Genomic DNA, 12,103 nt, shown 5'->3' with positions numbered 1-12,103 from the left:
ATGAGTGGTGTAGTCGCGACTATAATAGGTTTAACTCGTCGAGGAGTAAACTTCACTAGTGGACCAGGCCTTCATGTACAGTGTGTAGTTCACATTAGTGTAATCAACCATACATGTACATTCAATAACTAACCTGGGAAAATTTGGACTTGATCCATTGCGCGAGTCAGGAGGAAAATAGTTAAAAATCAGTACTACTGCATTATAATCTTATGACAAAGTTCTTCTACTTTTTTTTGTTTAGTGTCCCCCCCCCCAGACACCCCAAAATTGTGCATTGATCCAGTCACAATTTTAAGTGGAGTGCACTTTTAGACAATTGACAATAAAAAAATAAGACTCGACAGACACTGATGACTGTTAGTGTACTGTTAGATAAGATGGAAATGTATTGTTGTCCGTGCCACTATCTATTTCAGATTTGGATATTTGGATACACTGCAAAGGAAGAAAGTGTTATAAAAGCAAGACGTACATGTACAGTTTGTTTTTCGTATGAGGTCCGAATGGAATTGGTGGCTGTTGCTTAAAGGCACTGGACGCCTTTAGTAATTGTCAAGACCACTCTTCTCACTTGGTGTGTCCCAACCTATGCAAACAAAAAATAACAAATTTGTGAAAATTTTGTCCCAATTGGTCATTGAAGTTGCAAGAGAATAATGAGAAGAAAAACAATCGTTGCATCGATTTATGTGCTTTCAGATGCCTAATAGAGGCGTCGGGCCTGAAGTCTTTTACAATTCGAGTGGGAAATTACCACTCTCTCAGAACGTCTGTTACTTCAGAGGGAGCCGTTTCTCACAATATTTTATACTACCAACAGCTCTCCATTGCTCGTTACCGAGTAAGTTGTTATGCTAACAATTATTTTGAGTAATAACCAATAGTTTCCAGTGCCTTTAACGTGTTACCAAGGCTTTCCTATACTCAAAGTCAAAAACATCTATTTTGTGTTGTGGCCGCCAATTCAGACATGGCCGACACCTGATCATGTTTTTAATGCAGATTTTTTTTACCCACACATCCTGTTACTGTAATCCTCTGATGGTATTTGACTCTGGTTAAAAAAATAACGAGGGTGTTGACATATTCATAAGTATATGCAGCCATTGTTTCCAACCTTGAGTAGTTGGGAATTATTATGAAATGCGTGTCTCCTCAACGAGAAAAAAAAAACTACAAAGAGACTACCCCACAGGCAAATAACTCAGGTGGGACTTGAACCCATGACCTTTGCCATGCTAGAGCAGATGTCTTACCACTAGGCCACCGAGCTAGCCACTAGCCTGGTGAGTAGAGGCATTTTGAATAACACTTCGGTGGGATTCGAACCCATGACCTTTGCATTGCTAATGCTAGGTCAGATGTCTTACCACTAGGCCACCGAGCTAGCCACTAGCCTGGTGAGTAGAGGCATTTTGAATAACACTTCGGTGGGATTCGAACCCATGACCTTTGCATTGCTAATGCTAGGTCAGATGTCTTACCACTAGGCCACCGAGCTAGCCACTAGCCTGGTGAGTAGAGGCATTTTGAATAACACTTAGGTGGGATTCGAACCCATGACCTTTGCATTGCTAATGCTAGGTCAGATGTCTTACCACTAGGCCACCGAGCTAGCCACTAGCCTGGTGAGTAGAGGCATTTTGAATAACACTTAGGTGGGATTCGAACCCATGACCTTTGCATTGCTAATGCTAGGTCAGATGTCTTACCACTAGGCCACCGAGCTAGCCACTAGCCTGGTGAGTAGAGGCATTTTGAATAACACTTAGGTGGGATTCGAACCCATGACCTTTGCATTGCTAATGCTAGGTCAGATGTCTTACCACTAGGCCACCGAGCTAGCCACTAGCCTGGTGAGTAGAGGCATTTTGAATAACACTTAGGTGGGATTCGAACCCATGACCTTTGCATTGCTAATGCTAGGTCAGATGTCTTACCACTAGGCCACCGAGCTAGCCACTAGCCTGGTGAGTAGAGGCATTTTGAATAATACTTAGGTGGGATTTGAACCCATGACCTTTGCATTGCTAATGCTAGGTCAGATGTCTTACCACTGGGCCACCACCACCCAGCTAGCCCAGTGAATAGAGGCATTTCCAATATAACTCCAGTGGGATTCGAACCCATGAAATTTGCCATGCTAGTCTACCGATAGACCACCTAGCTAGCCCGGTAAAAAGAGGCAGTCCGAATTTTCAATCAGATGGGATTCAAACCCAACCCCTTTACATGGCTAATGCTAGAGAAGGTGTCTTACTTGGACCACCCAGCTAGCCTGGTGGTTAGAGGCAGTTAGAATATCACTCAGGTGGGATTCGAAACCACAATCTTTGCATTGCCAATGCTAGAGCAGATGTCTTACCAAAACCACGACCTTTGCATTTGTAATGTTACATGTAAAACATATGTCTTGCCACTAGACCACAGAGGTAGCCTAGCGGCTAGAGTCGGTTCTCAGTTGTTTCAACTAGCATTCAGCCAGCGGACCACTGTTAAGGGAGGACATTGCCTTTATGTCATTGAAACCCCTCATAGTTTATTATGCAATATCAATGTTGCTGGCCTTGTTTACTGCTTTAAAGCCATTGGACCTTTTCGGTAAACAGTATTGTCCAAGGCCCACACTTCGTGTATCACAACTTCTATACCAAATAACAAACCTGTGAAAATTTAGGCTCAACCGGTCATCGGAGTCGGGAGAAAATAACGGGAAAACCCACCCTTGTATCCGCACGTTTCGCCGTGTCATGACATGTGTTTAAAATAAATCCGTAATTCTCGTTATCGAGAATTGATATTGTTTTACTTGTTTTCTCAAAAAGTAAAGCATTTCATGAAATAATATTTCAAGAGAAGTCTTTCACCATTACCTTCTGTAAACCCTGTAAGGTATTTGTAAATCTGTGAACTTTTATTTTGTTTCTGTACCGAAAGGGTCCAATGGCTTTAAGTTCAGGAAACAGGCTGACTATTTTACTTTACTGTTGCGGAACCGATTGTGACTTGGCATCTGCAGAAAAACAGGATGTACTTTGTCCTGAAGTACAGAGTCATGTAAAATTTTTATTCATGGATTTGTTTAGCTGTCAAAAAACACAGCCTTGAAACCTTTTGTCTATTGTATTCGGCCATCCCACAGACAATGCCTTGACATGAACTTTGTGAAGGTATTTAAAGTTCGTTCACAGATACAATTGTATTGTTCTCCAGCAGCAGACAGTAGGCCTACCCATCAAAGTACAGACTTTGAAACCATTTCAGTGGAGCAAAAGCAAATATTTGAGGGAATCGTGTCTTTCGTAATGATATACAGCATGGAATTTGGCACACAGTGTGATGAGAAAGATGTTTGCAGAAAGGGTCGTTGCAGATTTTTCTTTTGAAAAAATAAAAAGGGGGTATTTTTAAACAAGCAAGTACAAGAACAATTAAAATGGCTGCCATTTCTTGTTATTTTTAAGGACAGATCTGTAATTCCCTTTAATAGCAAACATCAAGGAGCTCCTTGAATTGTATTTTCATGATTTTATAATTTTCATACAAACTGATCCCTGTTTTATTTTGTACTTCTCACATCTTGCAAGCTTGAAATCTTACATGTACGTCTAAACACCTTAATCAAAAACAAATTCGTTTAACAACAAATTCCAGATCATTTTGTTTACCTCATTTAATGTTTAACACCATTACAATCATACTGAATGAAATTACAGTGCAAGCAAACGTTAATCTCCAATAATCACAATTAATAAACAATACCTTGTTGAAATTGTTGATTTAATAATTTGCTTTAATTAGTTCCAGGTTCATTCAATCCTAGGTTAATTGGTGGTATAATAAATGTCAACTTTAAGTCAATTTTTTACAATACGTATACGAAAACATTCTTAGTAGCTTAGGCAAAGAAAGGCAACAGATTTTTTTTCCAGGCGTACAATTTATAAACACTGTGTGTAATAGGCCTGTGTACCGGTACCATTTGCGACTTGTTTCCTGTAAATTTTGCTTAGCCTAGAGGCACCGGACATTTTTTGGTAACGACTCAAAACAAACATTAGCATCAAATCTTACTTGGTTACAAGTAATGGAGAGCTGTTGATATTATAAAACATTTTGAGAAATGACTACCTCTATTAAGGTAACAATTTTATAGAAAGAGTCAATTTCTCACTTAATAAAATATTTGAGACATCTGAAAGCACACAAATTTATGCAACAAGGGTGTTTTTTGTTTCATTATTTTCTTACAACTTTCACCAAATAAGTTTACAATTTTTCACAGATTTGTTTGGATACACCAAGTGAGAATACTGGTTTTTGATACCAAATGTGTCCATTGCCTTGCAGACACTGAACTCTATTGGTAATTAAATTGTCTAAGACCAGTCTTCTCACTTGGTGTATCTAAATATATGCATAACATAACAAACCTGTGAAAAATTGAGCTCATTTGGTCGTCGAAGCTACGAGAGAATATTGGAGGAAAAAAAACACCCTTGTTGTGTGCTTTCAGATTCTTGAATTCACAATCACATTCTGAGGTCTCAAAATCAAATTCAAATATTCTAGTGAGAAATTACTTCTTTCTCAAAAACTATGTTACTTCAGAGGGAGCTGTTTCTCACAATGTGTTATACTATCAACAGCTCTCCTTTACTCGTTACCAAGTCAGGTGTTTTTCAACAAGAACGCAACATTCCACAGATGACATCAAAGTATTGTCGTTTTGACCGCATGTCACTAATGGCAGAAGTGTAACTAGGTTTTCAAAACCTTAAAGGGAAGGTACACGTTTGGTAATTACTCAAAACAAATATTAACTGAAAAACTGACTTGGTAACGAACAGTGAGGAGCTGTTGGTAGTATAAAACATTGTGGGAAACGACTCCCTCTGAAGTAACGTAATTTTTGAGAAAGAGGTAATTTGTCACTAAAATAATAAAAGTCTTCTAGCTAGAAGTCTTTTATTTCTGTCTGAAAGCACACAAATTCGTCCAACAAGGGTGTTTTTTCTTTAATCATTTTCTCGCAACTCCGATGACCAATTGAGCTCAATTGTGTACCTTCCCTTTAAAGTTAGGGCCTATTTTTTGCATGGATAATAACAACAAAATCAGAAGCATAAAATACCACACATACAAAAAATGATAAACACATTAGGGCCTACAATGAACCCTATAAACAAGTTAAAATAGCATTCCCGCTGAACATGTAGCTATTAAAGAATCACTGACAAAGTGTTCTATAGTTGGCTAAAAAGATGTTAAAATATTTGGAAATTCTCAACAACAAAAACTAAAATCATTTATCACTCCTTTGTCTTTTATGGATACATGCATACGGTGCCTTAACGTTACTGTGCTTTAATATACAAGGTGCAAAAATATATAAGCTAAACATTAAATTGTAAACATGTCATTTATTTAAAAGTAGGATTATACTTTGTTAACACACTGACCCCCCAAAATGGGGTTTTTACTCCTACCCAAAAGTGAATTATAGTAAAGTATCTTGCTCAAGGACACAAGTGTCACGACCGGGATTCGAACCCACACTCGGCCATGACACTCATATGTCTCAAAAACTAACCCCAAGGCGAGTTTGGACAATTCAAATTTTTACCTGGCGTCTTTTGGGGAATGCTGTTGCCAAATATGTGTACCTACAACACCTCACTTACAGGAATGGGTTCAATGTTTTTTGATGAAAGTAATGCGACAGTTTTTGCCGTCTTCAGCTAAAACTTCTACAGGCCACTCAAGTTGTATTTTCTTTGAAAATTTTGCCTACATATAAATCAATATTGCATGGACAAATGCCAATCTATGACCCTATCTTTAACAGTAAACTTAACTTTATTGGAAACTTAAAATAAACATTAGAATTAGATCCTTTCTGTGCCATTTGTTTAAATCAATTACCTCAAAAATATGATACATGTTTATATTATTTAATTTTTTTTTTTCAATTCAGTTTTAAAGAGCATTTTAACAAACCACTTTTTAAAAAAAATTCAGATAAAGCTTTCATACTTTTCTTCTCGTTTCTTTTTTTTGTTGTTTTAATGTTTTAGATTATGATTCATAAATGTTACACTACAATCTTAAATTTTGAATCACACGATTACTGGAATATTATGAAAGAATGCGAAATTTCATTTTTAGTAGCAATTTCCTATTCAGTGGAAACTTGTGAGATTTCAAATCCACAAACCTCAGGCTACTACAGAGCATTCATTGCATAAAAGCCTTAAATTGCAGTAAAGGAGACCTCATCAAATCAAAACCAAAAAACAAATTCTAACAAAGTCAATGCCGTGACTTTGTACGCTTGCAAACTAAATGAAAATACTTGAGAGTCAATGTAAAGATTCCATTAAAGACACTGGACACTTTTGGTAATTGTCAAAGACCGGTCTTCTCACTTGGTGTATCTCAACATGCATAAAATAACAAACCTGTGAAAACTTGAGCTCAATTGGTCGTCGAAGTTGCGAGATAATAATGAAAGAAAAAACACCCTTGTCACACAAAGTTGTGTGCTTTCAGATGCTTGATTTTGAGACCTCAAAATCTAATTCTGGGGTCTTGAAATCAAATTTGTGGAAAATTACTTCTTTCTTGAAAACTACGTTATTCAGAGGGAGCCGTTTCTCACAATGATTTATACTATCAACAGCACCCCATTACTCGTAACCAAGTAAGGTTTTATGCTAACAATAATTTTGAGTAATTACCAATAGTGTCCACTGCCTTTAAAAAACAAAAAAACAAAAAATTTTATCTTGTGGTGTGCGTCACATACAAATGTAGTTGTCGTCAATACTCTTGTGGACTGCAATTTAAAACTTCACAATGAGTAATGGAAGGCTACACATGAGGAAGAAATATTCAAAAATATAGACAAGACGGAGAGAGGCGTAATCAAGATTGCAACAACATTTAAAATCATCCATACTAACCCTTTTTTTTTTTTTTTTTTTTTTTTTGACCATTACATGTATATAAATTTTGGTGGACACATTTTCATACAAATATCAATGTGGTACACCTAAGAGCTGTGTATTGACAAAAGTTGCATAACGGAGGGACTAGTTTTTTTAGTCGGACGCGGGGTTGCTTGCAGGACCCCATTTTCAGTCCACATGAAGCACAACGCACAGCCTCGTCTGGCTTTTAATTGCAAGTTATCGCAACTCTCTAAATACACAACTCTGGTGCTACTTTCCCAACCCATCACCAATTTCTTTTTTTTTTTTTTTTTTTTTTTCCCAATATATACCGTTTTATCACTGGCAATTCAATTAAAGATTATTTTTAGATATATTTTTTTTTAGACGGTGTTACCGCAAACCTTATATTTATTTTGTAATCTTATCAAAGTAAATGAACTTGCCTAAACACAACTTGCCTTTCTTTAAACAAAGACAAAGTCTGCTATACAAGATGCACTGTTTCGCAAGCTTTTCTCTTCACTTGTTGATAAGTTTGTTCTGTACTAATTATTTTTTGTGCCACCCTTGTTGTTTTTTGTATGCGACTGGATCAATTTTCCGCAAATACAAGTCCATATTACTATTATTGTCTAAAAGGTGTGTTCTTAGTAGCTGTATGAAATCAATACTGGATTCAAAGCATGATTAACCGCTAAATCCTTCCCTCTTGATCTTACGCCCAAACACTTGCCGTGTAATTCTCTTCGCCTCTCTCTGTCCGCTCCTCATTCCCCCGATCACGTACCCTGCAAATTTCTCATCTGTAGCCTCCCCTCCAAAGTAGACCCTCCCGACGCTAGTCTGTAGCTGGTGAATGACCCTCTTTGAGGTGTGCGGAACCGAGAAGGCGCCCATCTGAAGAGGGTCATTCAGCCACCCAGACAGCATAATGTCGGTGGGTTGGGGTACTGCCTGCTCCCCGTATAAATCCTTCAAAACAGAGACGACTTCTTGGAGAGTTTCCTCGATCGGTTGGTTCTCAACTCGACGAGCTTCGTCGCCGACGACGAACCCCACGAGGATGTTGGTACCTTGAGGGAAAAGGCCACTCATCTCCATATTCATGAAGGTCGGATAGTAGCCTCGCTGGTCACTCATGTGCATGATCCACTCCTTGTCGTCCCAGAACTTGTGGGGAAACTTGAGGAAAATCTTGGTGAAGGCGCCGACTGGGGTATGGTCGATGGCTGCCGTTTTCCATTTTGGTAAGGGTGGGTTAAACGCCACCAGACGGCTTTGCAGCACGCCTAAATTAAAAGTGAGCAGTACGGCGTCTGCGCAAAAGACAGAGCCATCATCGCATGTCACATAGACTTTGTCTTTCTGTGACTGGTCAATTGAGATGACCCGCTTATTTAGCCTGAGAGCATTTTTTTGAGCCAGGTGGGTGACCACGTCGGCGAAAATCGCTTTGAAACCCCGCTGATCTATGACAAACTTGCTGTTTTCGCTGCAGCGCTCCCAGTTACTGCTTGAAATTGAGGTTTGCTCCGGTGGAATGGAGTACTCAAAATCAAACTGGTACCACTCGATGGCCTTATGGATAATATCTGACCTGACTGACCACTTCTTATCCACCAGGAAATCTCTCATGGTCATGTCGCCATCTGGGCACTTCACGGCAAAGTCGACCGCCTGCTCCATGAAGTTGCTAAACTCATACAACACTTTCTCTACCTCCCACTCAGGGAACACCTCTTTATCGCTACTTCTCGCATCCCACGATTCGCCGTACGACAACCTGTGACTTGCTAGACCGGCTCTTTCAGCTATCCTCTCAATGAGACCTTCCTCGGGCTGGAGCCAGTTGGCGCCCCTCTCGACTTGAATTCCACCAAATTCAACATCTTGTACCCGCCCGCCGATGTGGTCAGCTCCTTCAATGACCAAAAACTGATCAATACCCTGGCTCAAAAAAGTGCTCGCCGCAGCCAACCCCGCCGCGCCTGCACCAAGAATTAACACCTTCTGCCCATTGTCCACTTGCTGGATACCCCCTCCTCCAAGTTTCCCCACAAAGTTCAAACTCATTCTTAAAATTGCATATCCAAAGGTTCATTCAAAACACAGAATCTTGCACCTCACTCAAAAAAAGTTCCTTCTTTTTTTTACACTCCACACCGAAGCAAAGCAAGCAGTTCTTTTTTGTCTAATCTAACAACTGCTTGCTATACAGAAATGTTTATTACTGTGTCTATTTTTTCCAGGGAGAATCATCTCCCCTGTAGTTCTCAAAATCATTTGGTTCCTCATCGTTCTGGTTAAATTGGCGAAGGAGTCGTCGGGTAAAATAGACAAGAACTGAGTCTTCTTTAAATGCAGCCTGTGCACGAGCTGCTGTTTCCACAAGTAGCGTCGGTCCTTGAAGTTGTGCATTTCTTCTGGACTATAGAGTTTAAAACTGAATGAACAAATATCAGCTAGCTGCAATCTTCCATGAGATGCGGTAGAAAAACATGATGAAGATCAAACGGAGAAAAAAAACTTGAAAGAAACTCTGATGATCACGGTGATTGTTCCTCAACCAGCAGATAACCTAACATTTGTCGAGACAAAAGCAGGAAGTGCAAATGTTTTTGTTTTGTTTTTTTAAGGATTTGGGGTTGAACAAAGAAAAATTTACGATTAAGAATCGGGATTTGAACCAAAGACCTCCGGAATAACGTGCCGGCATTCTACAAACGGCCATCTAGCCCTATGTTGGTGGTGTCCCTATTTTTTCAAAATCCTTGGAAGGGGATGCCAGTCGCCAGCCATACAACCGTGAAGCCACAGATCAAACCCAAGTTTACAATATACAACCTGGGAAGCGGCAGACAAAATGGGGAGAACTCCAACAGAGCGCTAGATAGCTTACACATGTGTAGTTGGTTGAGCGCTGGCTACTGGCATGGAAATCCGGAGGTCGTTGGTTCAAATCCTGCTTTAGAAAATTTGTCTTCGCTCAATCCCAAATCATAAAAAAAAATCAGTTATTTTTTCCCTTCTGGTTTACATGTATTATTATTATTATTTTATGTGATAAATTTAACCAGCTATACTAAAAAATTTAAAAAGTAATAAACCACAAGGAAAACTTACTTGGTAAATTGTAAGTATTATTATGGGGGTTGACACAAGAAAATTTACAAGATCCTCCGGATTGGCATGCCAGTAGAACAGTTGCCGAAGGGGAAAAGAAAAAGAAATTACACATTGGGTCCTTAAAATGTAGTTTTTGGTGTCTGGAGATTTACAGCCAGAAACCTTATGAAATGTATTATGTGGAATGTTCCGAGTACACATTAAGGGTGCATTTAGCCCACCTTGTTGAGCTGTTTATGGTTCCGCTTTTAACATTGGTCTCATCACTGTCGCCATTACATGGTGACAGTGATGAGACCGATGTTAAAAGCGGAGCCATAAACAGCTCAACAAGGTTGGACTACATGTAGGGTGCATTCGGGTCGGGCCTGCAAGCCATTTCTAAAATCTTCACTTTCCTTGCAGATATCACAAAAATTAAAGTCACCTGGAAATAGATTTTTTTTTTCTTTCAAACATTAGAGTATATATGCTTACGAACAATAAAACAATTTTCTTAGTAATTGTTTGCCACGATTTATATGTTTAAAAAATATATAAAGTTGTTTGGGGGGCTGACTCCGCCTACCCCTTTTGTGACGTCAATCGAGGCAGACTTTGCCTGCAATGCGTATAGTAAACACACGTGCAAAGTACATGTATCTAAGTCGTGAGTTGGTACATTTCAAAAAGTGTTTTTCTGCATTCAGCAGCAATACACCTGGTCGGCATTGCCGGAAAAAAACACAATTTTTTTTTTTGAAACGTACAAACTCACGACTTGGTCCGTACATGTACTTTGCAATTGTGTTTACTCTACGCATTACAGGCAAAGTCTGCCTCGATTGACATCACGAACAGCGCCCTCTCGCGTCGGGGTCTACTCTTAAATTTGTCAATAACATAAGAACTGATTTTTTAAAACCTTAGTTAACTGTTTATTCACATTCCACTCATCAAAACACATATATTAGTGACAAAAGCTTTATTTTGAAAAAATACCACTTCCAGGTGACTTTAAAATCAGTACAGTGCCCCAATATAACCGGGTCTTTGTACCACCTAGATTTAGTACTATACTATAACGAGAGTTTTTTTCCAATGCACAAATCAAACAAGTGTCAGTAGGTAAAATAGTCGCTCTATTATAAAATTGGCTTGTAAACAAAAAATCCACACCAAACGAAATAATTACATGTAATCAATGTTTACACAGACATGGCTTACCTCTTTACAGTCAGACGTAAAATAATTTGTCTTCAACTTCCAGAGAATCTAGACGAAACTGTCAGTTTTCAGAGAGTAAAGATTCGAAAGGGGAGAGGTACTACCTATTTCATTTTCCCCTCAACTTCGCTGACGGTAAACTCAAAATGTTCCTGTCCAGAAAAGAATGGTTTTCTCGAACAAATCGAGAAAAAAAAACTATTGAAAAGCTTCAATCGTTATCGAGATTTTTGACTCAAAAGACTTCGCGATAACAGCTCTTTATTTGCACTGCGTCACTGGCTCAATCGCACAATCGCATCACAGTGTTTACTGTTATGACATTAGCACTGCCAATACACACACAATGGAAACACAGCTGACCTTTATTTTGTAAACAATGTCAGCTGATTCGCAGGGGCTTTGATCACGTGATTGGTGATACAAGGCAGAAAGCGGACGTCATGCATAAAACGTAAACAAGGTCAACGAGTCACGCGCAGGCGCACTGATACGGCCGTCGCTGTGCTATTAGTCTTGGTACAAGACGTCAGTGATCGATGGTGCACTGCGCTTTGTTGTTACTGCGCGTAGTAGCACTATCAACTATCGATCACTGCCGTCGTGGGCCAAGACTACTTTGCTAGCTGCTTGTAGCAAGCGGAGCTAGTTGTTGTTCGAGACGTTAAATCACTTGTACTGAGCGTAAGGATGAGAGGGCGCTAGTTTTGCACCACACAAAATAAACTCCCATATTATTATCCACTATTTTTATGCTAAACATTCTAAAATATTTCAAAAATACTCAAGAAATTATATTCATAGTCTCTCAG

General features: G+C 39.1%; 1 protein-coding gene across 1 annotated transcript; it reads right to left on the bottom strand.

Annotated features, from left to right (window-relative positions):
* Positions 1–6,970: 6,970 nt before the first annotated feature.
* LOC117298583 (polyamine oxidase 1-like) lies at positions 6,971–11,611 on the bottom strand. Its single transcript, XM_033781901.1, has 2 exons — positions 11,292–11,611; positions 6,971–9,537 (listed from the first exon to the last, which is right to left on the bottom strand). The coding sequence occupies exon 2, from the start codon at positions 9,030–9,032 to the stop codon at positions 7,647–7,649; it is 1,386 nt and encodes a 461-aa protein (XP_033637792.1). The 5' UTR covers positions 9,033–9,537; positions 11,292–11,611; the 3' UTR covers positions 6,971–7,646.
* Positions 11,612–12,103: the final 492 nt, after the last annotated feature.

This window comes from Asterias rubens, chromosome 13, assembly GCF_902459465.1.
Source record: "Asterias rubens chromosome 13, eAstRub1.3, whole genome shotgun sequence".
In the NCBI taxonomy this organism is placed as follows: Eukaryota; Metazoa; Echinodermata; class Asteroidea; order Forcipulatida; family Asteriidae; genus Asterias; species Asterias rubens.
This window is presented reverse-complemented; position numbering and strand designations above follow the sequence as displayed.